General features: G+C 46.0%; 1 protein-coding gene across 1 annotated transcript; it reads left to right on the forward strand.

The window, feature by feature from the left end:
* The first annotated feature begins 9,736 nt into the window (after positions 1–9,736).
* LOC144136497 (uncharacterized) lies at positions 9,737–14,093 on the forward strand. Its single transcript, XM_077668868.1, has 3 exons — positions 9,737–9,830; positions 12,762–12,990; positions 13,791–14,093. Exons 2-3 carry the CDS (start codon positions 12,811–12,813, stop codon positions 13,959–13,961), a joined length of 351 nt encoding a protein of 116 aa, XP_077524994.1. The 5' UTR covers positions 9,737–9,830; positions 12,762–12,810; the 3' UTR covers positions 13,962–14,093.
* The last annotated feature ends 6,296 nt before the right edge of the window (positions 14,094–20,389 follow it).

A 20,389-nucleotide genomic window follows, 5' to 3' on the forward strand; every position in this document is an offset into this window, starting at 1 on the left:
GGTGAGGAAAAGGGTTCTCCTTACCTCACAGTGATTTATAGCTTGATAGGTGCGATAACTGTTCCGCTATACAACTGAGATGCAAACCGGACCGCCTGATTACTTTTGCAAAGGGGGTAGAAATCCAACTGTATAGACGACGTAGCTGCAAGTCCCACAGAGAGTGACCTTAATTTGCTGGCGGAGGCAGAGAAGTCGCCGTCGGTAATGATTCTCTGGTCTGGTACTCAGCCCCCGGGAAGAAAAAAGAGGGAAAGAAAGAGTGGTCTGACGGATAACGGTGGGGCAAAACTAAATTTGCGGGTATACAGGTATGCAAGCAGATCACCAACTTAACATTTATGTCGTATCGCAGCCATATGAGTCACGCGTGCTGCCTTGAAATGAAAGTAACGCCTGAGATGCTTCTAGTTATCCAAAGCCCTGGCCAAGAGCTTAGTATAGGTTTGATGATAATCACGTAGTGTCAAAATGCACGACGCGAGTGGGCAACACCCAAAGTAAGCCCACGTACACAAGTGACGTAGTGCAGCAATGTAATCCGCGGTCTCAGAATTTTGACACGAAGCGCAGTGTTCAGTGCCTGGTCGACCAGTCAGGTGAAGGTTACAGCTAGATGAAAGCGACGCCCAGCCAAAGTATATGCTCAAAGAAAACGTAATTATGTTGAACACTTCGTGTAACTTCAATAGTCACTTTGAAATCCCGACTTGGCAGAGGGCAGCGTTCTCTTATTCAATAGCACGTTCTTTTATAAGCCGCCCACAATACCCCGGGATCAAGTGGGACAACAATATATGGTAACCTTTTTCTTGTAGTGATTCGTGCAGCCACCATGCTGCAATTACGAACCGCTCTCTCCCCGCATGACTGTTGTCCCGACATGCTCTCCACTTTCGGCCTCTGGAAGCTGCGCCTGATTTTAACATCGCCGTGTCCGAGTCCTCCCGAAACAGAGAGGATCAGTTTAAGGACAAGATTAATCACTGAAAGACTTTAATATTGGTGGACAAGAACGCAAAAATAGCACGGCTAGAAAGAGAATAATATTGGTATGTGGGTCTCCATCCGTCCGTCCGCCTGCCTGCCTTGCCTTGCATTGCATTGCATTGCCTTGCATTGCATTGCCTTGCCTTGCCTTGCTTGCCTCGCCTTGCCTCTCTTGTCTGTCTGTCTGTCTGTCTGTCTGTCTGTCTGTCTGTCTGTCTGTCTGTCTGTCCGTCCGTCCGTCCGTCCGTCTGTCCGTCCGTCCGTCCATCCGTCCGTCCGTCGTCCGTCCGTCGTCCGTCCGTCCGTCCGTCCGTCCGTCCGTCCGTCCTGTCTGTCTGTCTGTCTGTCTGTCTGTCTGTCTGTCTGTCTGTCTGTCTGTCTGTCTGTCTGTCTGTCTGTCTGTCTGTCTGTCTGTCTGTCTGTAAAGATCAGAAAATCTTGTAGGACGTAAAAAGACGGCTGACAAGCTGAGAAATACAGGAACTGGAGTTTATAAATCTTCAACTACAGTACAGAAACATATACACAAAACTAACAGAAGTTTCACTCTGCTATCAAAGTTGAGTCAACATTTATTAGCTGCCGAAGCTGGCACAATAAGTAACACTTGAACTCACTGCTCATGCGTCACGGCTTACTTAGAGGCGAAGACTGCCTACTTCGCTGCGCGAAGCCTAATCTATAGAAAATATAACACCACGCAACACACTCTTGTGGCGTATTGCAATAGGTGAACAGGACCAGAGATTCCAAGATGTTGTGCTCCTGGTTATCTGCCACGCTGCCGCTCGACTCTTGCGTCTTGCGACAGACCCCGGTGCTGATGGAGCTGCTTGTTCCTGCTCCATCCAGCCTCGACGTCATCAGACAAGCGGAAGCCGTCGCCGACCTTGCCGTGGTTATCGTCCAGGCTGCTGCCTGACCCCCTGCACTCGCGGTGCTCCCAACTGCTGCTGCGTCTTCTGCCCCACCACGACTGGCCTTCATTGCGGTAGGGAAGGACGCCGCACCATGTAGCGCCGCAATAGCACGCAAGGTCGTGGCAGTTCACGCCCACTACGACGTCGTAGTTCTAAAGGCTAGCTGTCGGAATGTAATTCAAGAAAAGTAAATTGAGCGCCAGTTTCTGCCTCATCATCGTTGTCGTGAGCGTGAACTAGCGCTTGAATCGAGTTGCTTGGAATGACACGCGACGACAAACGAAGATGAGGCAAGCGCTTATAATTTGACTAAGTGAACCTACGTGCGACTGCAGGCTCACCGTACAGCCACACACGTGTCTTGCCACTAACTTGAAGGTGAAGATCACCTTGCAAAGGAACTCTTTAACGATAAAGCCCACCTTCTGACGATTTTATGGGAGCGACGTTTTATTATTTACCGGACAGTTCCTGCTGGTTTCATGCCATCAATTCTAATATATTTTACAGTCTATAAACTTCTAGATATCGTACTTGTATGCGTGTTGGGATTGAAGTACATTAGAATTCTGCGGGGAATGCTTTTCAAAGTCTGTTTCCCTGGCGGGTTAGATATTGTCCTAGTGTCACCTACTAAGCACTCACTTTCGGGGTAAATTTACCGGCGGCAGGGGAGCCGCCCGAAGTGAAAAATATTACACAGAGAAACTATGCTGATCCGAATTTTTCTAACGGAGTGAGCATGGTTCAAATGGGACCTTCCCTCAACGCCCCCATCAGAGTGACCCATCATTCCGCCCCTGCTGACGTTTGTTCTTTTCTGTTAGAACGCGAGATAACATCATACGGGATAAATATCAGTGTAAGCCCTCGCTTCATGAGGAGGCGAAGGAGAGGAAGCAGGAGAAAGAGAGGAGAGGAAAGCGGGTGGATATACTTGCATGTACTATCAATATACACATTTCTTGTCTAACGCAAAGATTCAACAGCAGCCAAGGGTGATGTCCAGGTAGATCCCGATGACAGTTCATCACTGAATTAACAGCGTCAAGATATCGCCGAAGCAGCTGCTTTTTATTCATACATTATTTGAACCAGAATTTACGGAAACAGAAAATGTGAACGGAAAAGGAAATACATTAATCCGAGAACTGAGCCACTGCCCCCTGTCTTGCTGACTCTGTTTCAAAATGTCAGTTCTTGCCACAAATCGACGGGTGTCGGAATTTCATTCAACTAATTTGAGCCACTAAAATCTCGAAGATAGCAAGAAATTAGGGACACACAATCAGAGAACAATCTTAGGTGTGTTAATAGACGCCAAGGGCAACAACGCGGAAGGGATTAGGCGATTGAAGGCAACAACCGAGCAAGCGGCTGTGAATGATTAGTATGGTATCACACCAATATCGTGGACTTAAGGAAAAAGAAGCCATTAAGTTAATACAGACTTTTATTGTTAGCAGGATAGCTGATACAGCACCTTATCTGAAATAGAAGAAAAGTGAGAAGGACAAGATGGACGTCATAATATGCAAAGTATGTAAAAGAGCACTTGATATCCCGGTGAACGCAGAAACAGAAAGATTACTACACATGGGCATTCACAATACCCTAGATAAAGTTACTGAAGGCCATTCGATATTGCAGAGGACGCGGTTGTTAGGAAGCAGTACGGGAAAGGACGTATTGGATAGGCTAGGGCTCCCATGCATTTGGTCTACGGATGGACAGAGAGGACTTGGGAGATCAGCTTAGAAGAAAGGTCGAGGTGCAGCCCATTCCGAGAAATATGCACCTCGAATATCATAAAAAAGAAAGAAGGCTAGGGCGAACGCCATCAGTAAAACATGGGGAGCGATGGAAGAGGAACTTTACACGGACGTCGAAGGGCTGGTCAACGGGATATCAGCGATAGCATCCACAGATGCGCAAGGCAAATTAGTTAATGGGGCATCAATTCGGTACCAGAGAATCGCCCAGGCTGAAAAAACCGCGATAGCTTTGGGGATGGTTTCATGGAAGGGTCTCGTGTGCTATTATGAACTCCCAGACTGCATGTAACTATAAAAGAGGAAAGATTGGTACGCACGCAAGCAGAATACTCAGAACTAAAGAAGGTACAGACTTTAAATCTGCACTCATATGGACTCCAGGACAGTGTAGGGATGCTGGAAACGAAGCCGCTCACGCCGCTGCCCGCGCGCTATTACACTGAGTGCCCCAACGTTCGCAGGACCATAATTGTTCTCAACCATTATTAAGCTACAGGGAATTAAAGATAACGAGGAAAGTATACACCGAACCGCACAAAAATCTAAACAGGGAGCAAGGGGTCATTTTAAGGAAATTGCAGTCGGATACATATATAAATTCTGTTAAATTCCGCTATATCTTTCCAAATTTGTATGATTCACACTTCGCCTCCTGCGGTGATGTGGCTGACTTATACCATGTGGTGTATATGGACGTGCCAGAAAAGCCAAGCTATACAAGATTAAGTAAACCAATACCCGAGGTCTGGGAGGCGGCGCTGTCCACAGCTCAAATTCGGAGGACAGCATTCCGGGCAAGAGCGGCGGCAAAAGCCAATGCGTTTTTCTCGCTCTCTCCCTCACTCCCTCTCCAGATGTTTGTATATTTCTTTATTCAGGTAATACAGTATTATTATTATTATTATTATTATTATTATTATTATTATTAAACACCCTGTATTTTGAAATAAATGTATGTGCTCGCTGAAAAATTCGGTATTTATTACTGCACAACTGAGACTGCAACTTTAAGAAGTTTAGGAATGCGCCCCCAGGAAAAAACAAAGTGGTCAGACGCCGGCTAAGAAATAAAGAAACACTAAAACAAGCCGTGCCCAAAAAAAAAATTGTGAATAAGGCTCTCGCACTTGGGGAAGCAGAAGCGCTCTGTTTGTGCTAATTACTTTGACGGTGTCTGAGTTTTCAGACTTTTATCCCGGAGCAGGCAAGTTTTCGCCGAAGTCTCCACTTTATATTGTGGTCGCGTTTTGTAAGCTACAGTATCTGATTTAGGGAGAGGGAAAACGATATCGCGGGTCCTCGAGATCAATTGCTGCCCGCACTTGAAGAAGAGGTAAACGAAGAACAGGCCTGCGCATTTTCCGGCCGCCATTTGCTGTTTGAACAACGACGTGGAAGTTGGCTGTTTCGCGGAGGGCTGCCTGTCGAGCATTCTGCAGCGCCTAGACGAGATCCTGTGCAGCAACGCGTGGTAAGTCCCGTGACTACTATGGATGTTATTATCAGGGTGTCAGGTTCGCAGCACTCAGCTGCGGTTGCCGTACGCACGGGGCATCATCTGCTTGTGTCTCTAGGCTTAGCCTCGTTCTCGTGTACGCTTCTACAGCCCACTATTATAGCGCGAGAGGAGTAATAGCTTAATACGAGCCAGGTCACACGTAACATGTCTGGATACTGTTGCTGGACATTCCCCGCTAGAGCCAGCATGCACTTACCAGTTGGAGTTGTCCGCTATCCCTGAAGACTCCGATGTTATATAAACACGCGGCCCTGCATGGTGCACTAGGTTCTCTTAGGAAAAAAACATCGATACCGCAGTAGACTGAACAACGAATGAATTATGAGCGTTAGTACCTGCCTGTCTGGACCGAAGAGTGCTAATCAGGGCATAGACGTGCTTGAGTGAACATTGATCAATTTACGTGCAATGTGGCACTGCTGAGAGCTCATGCCATTAAATGGTCGGCTTCGGCAGATACTGGAAGTTTCAACGGCCGCCCTCAGCGGCTAAAGCGGCTTTGTACACGGGGCTGAATCGGGGCCACGAAAGCGGTCTCGATTTGGGAAAAGCGATATATGAGCTTTCGGTTATTCTTTTCGTGCAGCGCGGTATCACGGCATTGGCTTCTCCTTCGCGTTCTTCTGGGTGTTCATTTAAGTGTGGCTAGTCATAGCAGTTCGCATAGGTTTATTTTACTCAACGGACTAACCGGAGAGAAAGAAACTAAACGGGGGGTAGGGGGCGTACCACAGCATAGTAGGACGCGAAAATCGAGCGAGAAGACGTCGACTGCAGTAGTACTCGATTTTTGGAGCGCAGGACGTCGTCTAAGTCCAGTGAGAATACCACACTGTCCATGATGACGCGGGTAGACTTTTGCTTCGGAAAAACGCTTCGTGCAACCCAAGCGGCCGGCAGCTGAGCAACAGCATAACAACTACTACGAACTTTAATACGTGTCGAACGCGAGTTGTAATTGTTAGGGTTAAGAAAGTATGCGCAGTTTCATATCGTTGCCTTTGTCTACGAGCAAATGTGATGCTGTGTGGGTATCGGCGACACTTAGCGAAACAGTGATTGGCAGGCAGTCAATTCCCTGTCCCGACTTCCGCCAGTAACAACGAAGGGAACCATGACCTCAAGAATTGTTTTCAATACGGCTGGAATGTGCAGCAGTCAGTTGTTAGAAATAACAGCACCATATCCGGCAAAAGAAAAAAGAAAAAAAAACCGTTGTGGATTTGAAATACCGCGCGCAAGGTATACACAGCCGAGCATTTCTGTTTGACCGGAAACTCTATTTAGACCGCTGTGCGTACGCATTAAGGATTATTGCAGCTTGTTGCTAAAGCATAGTACTGTAATATCACCATACTTTGCAAAAAAAATTGTGAGTGGTAAATCCGAGCCATATATACGCTTTGTAAATAAGGCTTTTATTTTGTGTTCCACGCCGTCTGCTGTGGTGGCCTAGTCATATCTTTGCTAGGTTCGCAATCCAAAGGTTGTGGGTTAAAATCCTGCTGTTTTCAGTTGTTTATTTCTGTGTCCTGTATTGCTATTATGTGTGTTAAGTGCTGTCGGATACAATCGTGCTTTAAATTACACAGGAAATTGCACTTGTTTGCATTTTGTTCTTGAATGGCGGCTCCTGGACACTAACTGTTGCATTCCTTCCATATGGAACGAACAGTTATGCCCTTTCCAGTTAGTCTCTAAGGGACCAACAGTTATACCCTTCAAGTGAGTTCCAGAAAAGACTAATGGTGGTGGCAAATCAGTTAGTCTCCTAAAGGACCAATCTCTCGCCCCTTTTAGACCACTTTTTAGAGTGCAGTAACTTTGACAGGCCAACACGGTTGGATATCTCGAGACCAATTATCCATGACGGCTCGTTACTGAAACGATAAGGAATATATTTCTACACAGTTGCTGATGATTGAGTCTTTAATGAGAAACCTTTTAACTCTTATACTGCAAGAAACAACTCACGCGTACAATACACGTAAGAGCACAAAGCAAGAAATCAAACTGTACACGAGCTGTATTTTGGCATAATACGTTATTTAATGCCTTCGTCGCGAAGTTCTAATTTTTTCCTCTCTTTCATTTGACAGCATCTCCATCTGGGTGGGGCTTTCTTAGTTGCTAATATCATAAACTTGGCGATGACATCAGTCTCCGACCTACACGCAAGGATCACCCGAGTGTCGCTTGGCAAGTTCTGATTCTACCTGAGCACGTTCTGCGACGAAGGAGGCTGTCCGCTACCCGTTGTGCGCCAGTGACAGACTTCTCAGGCCGAAGTTTGAACTCGGTCCAGTCGACAGGCTACCATCAGCTGCCTCAATGGGCATCCATTGCTCACACCCAGACTTCGCCGAGGGGCTCTGCACAGTCCTGTCGCTGAGTAGGCGCCTGGTTGCAGCGGGCTGCAACAATTTGGCCGTCGGGAATATGGTGGGAGCAAAACGCCACGCCGTCACCGACGACCTGTACAGGACAAAGCCGACCATTGGGCTTTCAAGTGCACCGGCAAGAGCGCCTGTTCCCATTTGAAGTATTCGTGTATAATCTAAGTGTATCGTATGAACTTAATTGCTTGATATCTTTTATTACCACTACCACACGTATTTTTATGATAATGTTGTTTAGTAAAGATTTTTTCGGTGTTTACGTGGCGTATTGATAAATGCGCTGGTTTATGGCGTCATACCCTACTACTGCTGCCTGAAGGATACGATTTTTCAAGGATCTAGGTTAGGATTGCGACGATTCTAACACCATGCAATCGCACCGATTAGATCCCTTTGTATCTTTATTGGTTTTTTAGGGCACCTGGAGGTGACGTTTTTTTAAATCCATTCCGTTGTGTGGATCGTGGTGCCAAATTTCGGGGGACAAATTTCGGGAGTTAAGAGGCATAGTGTATGACAAAAAGTTGGTCGGATGTGTATGTACGCACTAAGTCTGCGTTTTCGTAAACACTCTCAGGAGTGGTAGGCTTCGCACCAAGGGGAACACTTTATTATTATTATTTCATAGGTTTTAATTAAGATGTTTAAGTACAAGGTGCTTCAGGAAAGCAAGGCACTAATTTTTAATGATAGGATTTTCAGAGAACTAGAGCCGCCGCAATGGCTGAGTTTGTATGGTCCTGGCTGCTGACCCCAGCGAAGCGAGTTAGATCGCGGCCTACAGATGCAAATTTTAAAGATATTTTGAAACCTGTGAAAAAAAAGTTTTTAGTCAGCTACCTCCGCGCATGATGGGCTAAATTTCAGTTTGGCGCAAAAAATTTGTAGGGTTTTAACCTGGTTAAACCGATTACAGTGCGAGAGCAATGAAATTTTGGTAAAATTTGGCCAAGATTAAATGTCGGAGGTGGCCAGGGTCAATTTCTCAAAATGACCCAGGCCACATCTGGAGGTCACCGTCATGTTGAGCATGGTCATTAGTTTGGACATTTATTTTGGTATATATCGGCCAAGGTCAAATTTCGGGTGTGGCCAGGGCCAAATTGCGAAAATCGACAGGATAAAATTTGGAGGTCACCATCGTGTTAGGCACGGTCAAATTCTGGGTTGGTCGGGACTAATTTGAAAATATCTATTTGTTGCACTTTTTTAGCACTACATGGCGTCGCTGCTGCTAGATGGCGACATAACATCGGCCGGACAAGATTCTTGGGTGTCGCTGGACGTATCAGTGCTGTCGCACTTAAAGTGCGCCAGGTTTTTTTCAGATTCTCTTCTCTCCCATTCCACCTCCTATCCTATCATCCTGAGAGGACACCCTCCGGCCCGCGCACCTCTTGGGCCAGATCGCTCCGATTTTCCGTACCGGGTCCGAGGCTGCCTTAAGAGGGCTGCTGAACTAGAAGGCCCTTTCCATCTCTGTCTCCTCCTTTATCTCATAGGCCAGACCAGACTGTATGTTGAGGTATGAACCTTGCCAGCACCACTACTGTATCAGAATGTGGCAACTTTCAAAGCTAAAAATCTATGTTGGTTAATGAGCTATCTTATTTGAGTGATTATTAAGCAACTTGCATTCGCCGTTCCCGCGTGTGCTTACTGAAGAGACATTGTTTCCATAATTCAAACAACCTGTATTCCGTAATTTTTATAAATGCTCGCTGGAACACTTGGTATATATTATTCCGACCAAGAAAATAACAATAACAAGACGTTCCACAAGAGACTGCGAATAGGGCCCTCGTACGTAAGGAAGCCGAAATGCTTTGTTTTTGTAGATTTCTTAGTAGGCGTCTTCGGTTTGACGTTTTATTACGATTGTCCTAGATCAGACAATATTTGTCGAAGTTTCGGGTTCATTTAGTGGTCCAGTTTTCTAAGCGACGATATTTGCGGATTACAAAGCACTCTGACGGGTCGCTGAGATCAGTTGCACTAAAGGTTGGCCAACCTCCTGTGGGGTGGGGTTTTCTTCGAATGACTGGAGGAAAACGACTTCGAAATAAAAACGCTGCCAGTGGCAGAAGTAAACGAAGACCAGGCCTGCGCGTTCACGGGCCGCCATTTGCTGATTGCATGACCGGCTGGAAGTGGGCTGTTTCGCGGAGGGTCGCCTGTCGAGTCTTCTGCAGCTCCTAGAGATCAAGAGTCTGTGCAGGAAGGCGCCGTAAGTCCCATGACTACTATGGACGTTATTATCGGGGCGTCTGGTTCGTAGCACTGATAGGCAGCGCCGTACCCACGCGGCATCATCTCCTTACGTCTCTAGGCTTAGCCTCGCTCCTTTCTAGTACTCTCCTTGATGTAGAGGGGTTTATAGCGCAAACAAACACGAGGGCAAGAGAGGCGACACAAACACACATAGCGCGTGTGAGTGAGTGTGTGTCGTCTTTCTTGTCTTTGTTTGCGCTGTACACCCCTCTACATCAGGATGAACTGCCAACTCGCCCAACAGGAAATTTTAATTATATTGCGCTCTCCTGCAGCACATTATTACTGCGAAAGCTGTTTTAGCTTTGTACAAGCCGTTTAGTAGACGCAATCTGAGGGGTACAAAAGCAGTCGTGTAGCGCGTTACGTGGACACTACCGTCACGTACCTCACGGCGCGATTTAGATGCCCAGGGGCCCGGGGAACCAGTGATGCGCCTTTTCTTACTTATAAGCCCTTCATTGGTTTTGAGAAAAGAAAAGCCGCAAAACTGCCGAAATTTTTAGGTGGACACTGCCGCCATTGAGGTGTCCAGTGACCTACTGAGCCAGTTAGGCGCCTTTCCATCCCTTTCCTCAAAACTAACTTAGGCCTCAGACTGCGAGCAATACAACGCTGGGCTAGCGGGCCCGGGAGTCTGCGAAGCGTGCCCACAACGCAATCGAACTGAAGGCCGCAAGCGGAAAGAGGCCGGGTGTGCCGAAACAGGCCTGTAAAGTCCGACCGGGCATTCGACAGTGAAACGTCAAACCGGACCTCTCAATTCCGTCCGCTCGGCCGTTAATGGTAATCGTCTTACGCTGGTTAATGCGCTGAACCAGTAAACTTAAATCTTATTTTTTGTGACTAGCCGCCTGCGCAGCCGGTGTGGTGGCTCAGTGGTTATGGTGCTCGGCTGCTGACTCAAAAGACGTGGGTTCTGTCACAGCCGATGCGGTCGAATTTCGATGGAGGAGAAATTCTAGAGGCCGGTGCACTGTGCCATGCCGGTGCACGTTAAATAACCCCTGGTGGTAGAAACTTCTGGAGCCCTTCCCTACGGCGTATTCTTCTCCTTCTGTGGTTGAAGAAAAGATGAAAAGGCGGATGCGTTGTAGCCCAAGTGGGCCTGGCCATTTAGGGCGGGCTGTGCGAGCACAATCAAGAATAAAACGGCGTCCCCTATAGCCTGACTCTATTTAGGGCATGGACATCGAAGCCATTGTTCTGCAAGCGTGCGCATCTCGGAGGAAAGCTTGTGCAGTTGGGTTGCCGCGACCGCTTAGTTTGGCACGAAATACTGGAACGATGAATATGGGGCTGAAAACTATGCGAAGAACAGCCGAGGAAAGAAGTAACACGTGTCCTGTCCTCGTTTTAATCCTTGATGTTTTTACAGCAGCTTCCGTTCTTCAAGTATGTCTAGATCGCGTGACACTATCTTGTGGCCAAAAATAAACAAATATAGCAAAAGCGCCAGGCTCAAATTGAAAATGCTGTTAGCTGCTTTAATGTAACGCACGAAGGAGTGCAAGGTAAGAAACATCAATTTTCAGCTCTAATTGGTCAAAACGCAATTTCACCGAAAATTGAAGTTGAGAACGCTTATGTTAAGTAGCGGAACGTCAGTGGCATGCTAAAGCCCAATAACATGCTGGGGATGGACTAGAGCATAAAGCCACGATCTGAACACTGACCACGAACACGCTGCGCGGCAATATGCCGCACATTCCAAGATGATGTGCTACTCGCCACAGACGCGTATGAAATATTTGCTTCTTGATGTGTATGAATATTCTTTTAATGTGTGTCGTTAAGCCTTGTAACGGCTGTCTGGGCCTGGTAAATATATTCACTCACAGCTTCTAGCCACGGCAGCCGACCACAAGGTTCTAGGAAAAAAATATAATCGTGGCGAAACTACGAAAGGACATTCAACGCTTTCGCCAAAGTAATTGTTGAAATTCGCGTTACAGATGGTAATCATGCTCAGACGTTTTTTTTGTTCGTATGTGAAGCAAGATTGTCTCTCTTATGCATTGTAGCGTTCACAATGGCTCGCGTTATCGGTCGCCCATAGAGTGCAGATAATGCGAAATTCCAAGAGGACAAGCATGGAGGGATTGGTTGACATAACGTCCATTGTGAAGCCGCACTTGGTAAGAGTACCCGTCGCTGTTGTAATACGCCGCTTTCTGAGCCAACATTACGATATGCAATGTGCTTTGCTGCTTCCAGAAATTACGTGACGCAGGACGTTCTCCGCTTGCGCCAGAGTGTACATGCCAGTTGGTGTTGTCCAGATGGTATTATTTCTGAAGATTCCGGTGTTAGATGAACGCGCGGTTTCATGGTGCAGGTAGTTCTTCTCAAGAAGAAGTCGGCACCCCAATAACAAGTGTTCGCACCTGCCTATCATGAACTATCAGGAATATTTATCACGAATATCGTACCCGCCTATCAGGACCGAAGAACGCTAATCATGGTATAAATGTCCGTAAGTGTCCATTGACATTTTATTAAGAACTGCGAATTTCCATGCGCTGCTGCCCTCCTCAAAGCTCATGCCAGGAATTGGACGGCTTGCTCATGTCGTGGAAGTTTGAAAGACCGCCTCCCCCCCCCCCACCGGAGCGGCCGCAGCGGCTCAGTATATGGGGCCGTACCACGGCTTCGAAACCGGTCTCGATTTGTGACACCACCGCTACTTAAGGTTTAGGTTATTCAGTTCGTGAGACAGTGTCATGGCATTGCACGGCTTTTCCTTGGCGTTCACCTGGTTGTCAATTTATGTGTGGCTACTCATATATTTTTTCCAAGTTTAATTTTCGCACTGACAATGTCCATTGATGCCTATAGATACCCTACAGGGCAACGATGGACCAGTTTCGTGCTCTTTACGTTCCAGCGTCCACCTGCCGTGGTGGAATGCAGAGTGGACCAGTTCATCCAAGTGGATGCCTTATATGACGCTAGAGCCGCAGTCTGCTACACAGGCGGGTCTCCTCGTCGGACGCCATCGCGTTGGAGCCGTGATGAAGGTGCGCGCCAAGAGAACCGAGACAGGACCATCTCCCGGTTGTGAATGCACTGCCACCTCGTTCAGATACCCAGTGGAGCACTGCCCATCTCACAAGGTCTGCGACTAGAACCATGTGCAATTTCATGCTGAGATGGTTGCAACTACATGTAGGGTCCAAGAAAAGTGGAGTATAATATAATTGGTTCTCACTGGTTCCCTGACGGGCCCAAAACATTCGCATTTTGAATCTCTTGCGTGATGAAATGTGAAAATAATTTCATAACCTCGAGAACTAATACTTTCTTTTCCCGACTGCATGTCGTACAAAAATATAAATATCCCTGGTCGATGAGAAATGAAGCATATGGCCCCGTAGATTTCTCAACCCTTCGTGAACTAATAGTCTATTTAATTTCACCGAGACAAGAACGCTGACTTAACGAGGGCTTAAAAAGGCAAGCCACAACTTGCCCACAGTCAGACGTGATCGAGGAAGCGAGTAGGTTATGAAACCTGTGTTATACCGGTATTGAACTGCGTTCTTGTCTGGTTAAATTCCTCCCCCAACCAGACAGAACCCTTCGAAAGTTTTCTTTTGAAACCAGTTGTTGCTTCGACAAGCAAATTCCGCAGAACTCGGCGTCGTCTCATAATCCTGGGGTGCATCCACCGAGAACAAGTATCTGACGGCTGGTTACTGAAACATTAATGATGACGCTGCACTAAAGAATTCTTAATTATCGAGTCTTTAATGAGAAGTATTTTTCGCTACATAAACTGCAAGAAACAATACTCAATACACGTTACGAGCACGTTGCAAAGAATCAAAGGAGTACACGACCTCTATTTTTGCATCATACGCTGATTAACGCCTTAATCGCGGCATGGTAATTTTTCCTCTATTTAATTTTGCAGCATTTGCAACTGGAGAACGCCTTCCTCGCCGTGAACATCTGCAGCTTCGCCAACACATCCGTCTCGGACCTACCCGCGAGCATCACCCGACTGTCACGTGGCAAGTTCGGATTCTACCTGAATATGTTCCGCAACGAAAGAAGCGGGGCCGCGACGAACCTCTGTCGTTGAGGTTTGAACTAGACCGCTGTCAAGAAGCTCCCATCAGCTCGAGCAGTGAGCATCGGTTGCTGCTTCCCGCCATCGAATGCGGCCTGGCCAAACCTACTGCCCCAAGACACTGGCAGAGTCAGTGTCGGCAACCGGAATGTGCAAATGCCACCCAGTCTCAGGCGAAGCCCCCAGAACATATGTTGGGGCCGTACGCAGGAGTGTAGCACTAGTAATGCCTGCTCTCCTCTGATTATTGGTACATAATCGCCTGGATCTGTGTATAGTGTGATTTTTGTACGTCTGAAAACTTACCTCGTTCATTGCCTTATGCAATGTGAGTTCAGTAAATCGATCGTGTTGACATATTCACTGGCGTATGTGGTTTGATGTGCTGCTACTGCCTGCCTCCCACGTTGCAGCACCAGGCATTACAAGGCGGTTATTTCTGAAATTTTGCTTTTTTATAGACTGAAGTACATTCTGCTTAATTCCACTTATCTTCAGTGCTTTCTCCGGTGAGGTTCTTAACTATTTGAAGTATGCTGTTAACGTTTTTCATTTCCTTTTAATTCAAAAGCGTTCGATAGAAACCACAGTCAATGCCACGCTCAGAAGTCTTTCTCTCGTATCCCTCTCGCAGCAGTCTTCCAAAATTTAGCTCCCCCATGTAGCGCACAATAATAGGCATGGGAACATCACATTGCTTTTTGTACCGACAGTTTAGCGGAGGATATGGCGAGGTAGGGCTATAGCACAGAACCTAAAGGAAGAAAAGAACACGTGAAATCACTGCCCGCCATCATCATATGTTGGGTTAAGTTTTCAATATATACATTTTTACTCAGTGACAGGACGCTTACGTCACCATGGATGGATTAGAATTGCGGCAGTTTGATTTCCTTACGGAGCTTTAAGGAAACCGCCAATACCGTGGGAAAAAGGAACACAGGAAGTATTTTTTTGTGCTCAGTAGAATACAGTCGATGTCGGCTCCACGTTCAACAGAAAGTAGTCCGATAAAGATAAGCTACTTCCATCGAGATTCTGCAAGGCCGCGCCGAAAAGCAGTAATCAGATATTCCCATATATTGAGGTACTCTCCTATAGGGCGCGTAAATCGCCGGAAGACACAGCTAACTACGTTCTCGTTAACCTTCAAGGCATGTTCATCCTGGTCTCTCATTCTGGCGCAGCTTAGTGCTACGCTGATGTGCTCTCAGCTGCGCCACGATCGCTTTTCCAGTACCTTTGCGGATCTGTGGGACACCTTTAATGCGTCTTAACCGCTTCGGTTCCGGTGTCCTCGTATGAGGGCAAGCAAACATCTTGTGTTTCTTCTGAGCCTTATACCCTTTAGAGTCACTGAGACCCAAAGTGAAGTTTGCACAAAAATGCCTTCTTAATGTTATGGGCGCCACTTTTCACGCATTCGTGCTTTTGGTTGGGATTCAAAACGACGGCATACAGACAACGCACGACACAAATCAAGGATGCCACAGGGTGTGGGTATGCGCCGTTAATGCTTGGAGGACAACAACAACAAGAACAGGGGTGCGCATGCACTGATGCTTTTATTCCTTAACTAGTTCTTTTATTAAGAGGACTTTTTATGTGGCATAAGACCGGGCTGCCAATATACTACAGAATGTCGTGAAGGCTATTTTCATCGAGAAACCTGGGCAGTCTCCGGATCTCAGTGTTGCCTGTCAGCCACAGGGTGAAGTCTTTCTCTCAAGTAGCCATTAGTACAACTTCCTCTATTCGTCTTGTTCTCCAAGCCTTTGTTCCGGGACACGTCCACTTCAGCGGCGGGCGCGCAATATTTCAGACAGGTGCTATAGGCGCTGTTTCTTCTTGAGAGACCCGAAGGCACGCCACTGACGGGGTAAGGCCCGCCACAGTCCTAATCCGTCTAAGCGATGCCTCCTCCAAACTCGTTCTATTATGAGGGAAGGGATTAGTCCACGTGTACTGCCCCTAAATGAGGAAGTCGAGATGGGAAAAGCGGAGCGCAGATCAAAAGGCAGGCTAGTTTGCGAAGGCATTTGTGGTTGGGGGTTGGTGCGGAAGAACGTGTGCTCTCCTCTGGCCAACGCTCTGCTCATCTTCTTGTGTCTAGTGTAACCTGGATGCGCGCTTCGTTATGCTCCTATTGAAAGCATGTATCTCTTTAGTAATTCTGAGTGCCTTTGTAACTCTTCTGACTTACCTAATAGCCGCTAAAGAATCTGTAAGGAGCCGCTAGAGCTTCTTTTATAGACATCGTGCAGACATGGGTAGGAAAATGAGGCCCTCTTTATGACTTACATACGGAGGAAACAAAGTCGCCGAAACAAAGGAAATCATAGAAAGTGTTTCTATCTCTTTTTTAATTTGTGGTGCTAATATACGAGGAATTGAATGTGAACTTATTTTATGTCTGAAAGATAATTTATTATAATGTAGAAGATTAACAATTGCATGCCGCTGGTGGGATACGAACCCCCGGCCTCCGAGTTTCGCGCCCAGTGCTCTAATAATAATGGGTACATTTTCGAAAGAAATTTATAAATGCTGGCTGTGATATCAGAAAAAAAGTATGGCGAATAATTCAAGGGGTTTCAAAAGGCGTGGAAACGATGAAAAAACTATTTTATTACAGCGCTGACGAAAAAAAATCGCAAATTAATTTTTTTCTCCCTCAAGTGTCGGGTAGGACGCGACATCCTTCATTATGTATACTCCAAAAAACAGTATAGCTGAATCTGTACACTTACCCTTCATTAGTGAGTGATAAATCCATGGAAAAAATGGAATTTGCGTTGATGATCTGCGAATCCTATTGGAAATACTTTTTGTCACTTTATAAAAGCATCATCTGAAGTGGCATGATTCCGTCAAACACTAAAAACCGCTATAAGTCGAGCCCATTTATAACGAACGCTCACTTATTTCGAACAGCGGCGGTGATACCTTAAAAATAAGCATTAGGGCAATCGAACAGCGTATAAGATACAACGAACAACCACGCCGGCGGAACTAGGGTAGAACGAACGAAGAGTCGCCGTGCATTCGCACCGCCAGTGGACAAACTCGCGCACCTGGTAAGCACGCAGTTTGAAAAGCGCCTTGAAGTCCCCGTCCCACCCGTCCTCACAAAAAGTGTAGGGACCTAAAAAGGCCACAATAAAGGCGAAACAATGCAAGAAAACCGCGCAGTTTTAGGAATTGGTGCCGTCAAAAACGAATGCCTTGAAAGGCAACACCTGCACTAGACGTAAACATTCGCGTTAGCGTGCTTTTGTGCATTAGGATGAACGGCTGCGACCGGCGGGAATCCTTTGTCATCGGTAAGTCTAGCAGTCTGTGGTACTCTGGCATTTACGCATTCGCGCTCTACAGGCCGAACTCAAAAGCCAGCTTAATGCGTCAGCTTTTGTTGCTATTCGAGAAGCATGCAAACCGGAACGAGTTTCAAAAGGGCGATAAGCGAGTTTCACCTGACATTATTTGTTGACTTCAACCATGATAAAGGGAAAGAAATTTGAGTTCCTGCACGTGCTTGACAAATTTGGTACGAATCACATGTTGCCTTTTTTGATTGTTTGTGGTGACAATGGTGCTCTCGCCACCGAATGAAAGCTGCACGATTCGGCCACTGGACATGGACGTCATTCAGGCTTTCAAGTCGTCATAGCATTGGTTCTATGTACAGCACATGCTGGTAGCAGTTTATGCACAAGGTGCTAGAGTTCGGATTCAGAGATCTTTGTTCGCCGCTGTGGAAATAATTAAGGCCGTGTGGATGGGACTGACGGCCGAGTGCATCAGAAATTGCTTCAGTAAAGCATGATTAAAGGGCGAAAAAACGACATAAGAGGCTGTTGAACACTCGCGTGATTAGACACATGTACGTTTGTAACAACGCGTTGTTGACGCTCAGATGGCCGAACATCATTTCGCCTGGGATGAATTCGTGTGGGGCCAATCATGACGCCGGCACAGCAAAGTGATGACGCCATCGTACGCTTAGTGTGAACAATCCCTGACTGCCAAGAACCTGGTGACGATCGAGTAGGTCCAGCTGTTTCCGGTTGTCGTGAACGCTTTAACCGAGATTGTGTTATCCACGTTCTTAAAGCATATTGCTGCTTCGGCCTTGGCGAGAAACATACTACGTGTGACCGCTCTGCAGGGCTTGCAAAGCACCGTGATATGGCCTCATTTGAGGAAGCCGATGCTTATGGCGAACTTCGCTGGGAAGCAATTGCCAGTTTCGTCGGACTGCGTATTTCTGCGTGTAAAAAGAAAAGTCCACTTACCACGAATTTCGGATACAATGAACACAATTCGCGCGAACGTAAGGTGTCTTATAAGTGGGCTCGAGTGTGAACATTCCGATGTACAAAACCGACGAGCATAATAGATATTAGCAATATCGCCCCATTTCAGTCTTCCCCTGTTTGAGGCAAACATTAGCAAAACATCTGCTTTTGAAAATGACAAGTTTTTTCAATCAGCACGCAATTCTGTCGCTGTGTCAGTATGGTTGTGCACGATGCAAAGGAACATAAAATGCTACTGGAGGACTTTCCTGGATTGTTAAACGCACCCATTGAATGTGACCAGGTTGTCTGTGTTTTGTTTCTGGATGGCAGCAATGCCTTTGACAGCGTGTGTCCCAGTGTGTTGTAAGCTGTCCTTGCTTGGCTTCCATGTTTTCTTTTGTATTTGGCGAATTCGTTTACACAGCAGAGAATGCAATACGCTACGGTGCGAGCCAGGTGTGATTTCGTGCCAATCAAAGCTTGCGTTCCTCATGGCTGGATACTTACTCCCTTGTTATTTAACACCTACCTGAATCACCTTGCAAGTGCTGTGCCTCTAGCCTTGTCTCATACTCTCCTAGTAGCCCGGTCGCCGAACAACCCTGACATGTCTTCATTTCTTCCAGATGCTGCAATTAAGACTATGAACTGGTTCTCGCAGTACCTGATTAAAGTTAACACTTCCAAGACTCAACTTATTTAATACAAAGCCGCAACAAAAATTATCGACCTTAGTTACCAGCTTTTGTTGCAAGAGCGTGTTTGTTTTCGTTGTAAATGTTAATCACTGAACTATGCGACTAAAGTAAAATATTGAGGAATATACTTTGGCATCGCCGTTTCATATAAAGATTCCCTCTCCCTTTTTGTGAGAGGCTCCGAACATTCTCATGCGTAGTTTACAACATCAGGCATCACGAGCCGCTTTGAGTAGGAAAAGCATTGTAAACGCTCTTGATTTTAGTATACTGCGATATTGAATAGCACTATATGGCCACTGTGCAGTTCGCAAGAAGCATAGGATTACCTGTATCTTATGATGTATTTTATAAGATACTTGTTATGATTAGGCCCCGCTTCCGATGTTTATGAAATATTTTCCCTGTTCGATTTTGACCGTCTTTAGACGGAAACGGCTTTCTAGAAACATATTTGATTTAACAACTACCTGTATAATATCCCATATTGTCCCCCATGGTCTCTTCGACCGAAGGAACAAGTTGCCAAGACGTGGTAAGCTATTAAGAGATTATTACAATCTTTTTTACTTCAACAGGTTACCTTCAAGTGTTTTTCGTGCCGAAACTAAATATAACCTGAAAACGATGCTTAGATACAGTGACAACTAATAGGCTAATGACTTCGCGTACATAATGTTTTACCCCTTTTCACATAAAATCTTACCGTTTCAGGGCTGTTACAATGACCTTCTTTTCACTTATATTCAGGAATGCAGGGCGATTTGTTATGTGTTATTTCAACGCACCTGTTGTGAGTTTCTCCTGTATTTCCATTTCAATTTCTCTTAGGTATTATTTCGTCGCATTCTTGTTTTCCTTAATGCTACCTTTCAAAGGAGTGGTAATCAATACGGAGCATGCTTTTCCTGTTTTTTTTTGGTCTCCTAACTAATTTGAAGTTTTGTCATGTTTATGTTGCCTTATCATGCCCTGTGTGTTTGAACGCGCAGTTTCTCATCCTGTCAGTCTCTGCTTCCCAAGCCCAATGAGGCATTAGCAGTGAGGATGTCAGTATATTTTGTTTTTATTTGGCGCAATGCAGTAGTGTTCTTGTTGTCTTTATTATTATAATTATTAAGAACCATATATTAAATATTGTTTGTCATTGCTCGCTGGAACACATGATATATATCAATGCACGACTCGCACAGCAACAATTACAAGTTAAGGATCATCCGCGCAGGAAAAAAGTTGGCAGACGCCTAGTAGGAAATAAAGAAAAAATAAGACTGGCAGAAAAAAAAGTGGGCAGACGCATAGAAAGAGACGAAGGAAATCAAAAATCAGATTGATTTTAATAGGGACCTTGCATGTACAGGAGGATTAACGTTCTGCTTTTGTTTATTTCAATGTCGGCACCTGCTTTTATACGTTTCATTACGATTGTCCCAGTCAGGCG

Source organism: Amblyomma americanum, chromosome 1, assembly GCF_052857255.1.
Source record: "Amblyomma americanum isolate KBUSLIRL-KWMA chromosome 1, ASM5285725v1, whole genome shotgun sequence".
Classification (NCBI taxonomy): domain Eukaryota; kingdom Metazoa; phylum Arthropoda; class Arachnida; order Ixodida; family Ixodidae; genus Amblyomma; species Amblyomma americanum.

Bases quoted from the DNA above. Each gene is read 5' to 3' on its own strand.
- LOC144136497 (XM_077668868.1), top strand. From the start codon at position 12,811: ATGCCTTATATGACGCTAGAGCCGCAGTCTGCTACACAGGCGGGTCTC. The intron at 12,991-13,790 runs GTCTGCGACTAG...TTAATTTTGCAG, and splicing joins AGCACTGCCCATCTCACAAG to CATTTGCAACTGGAGAACGC.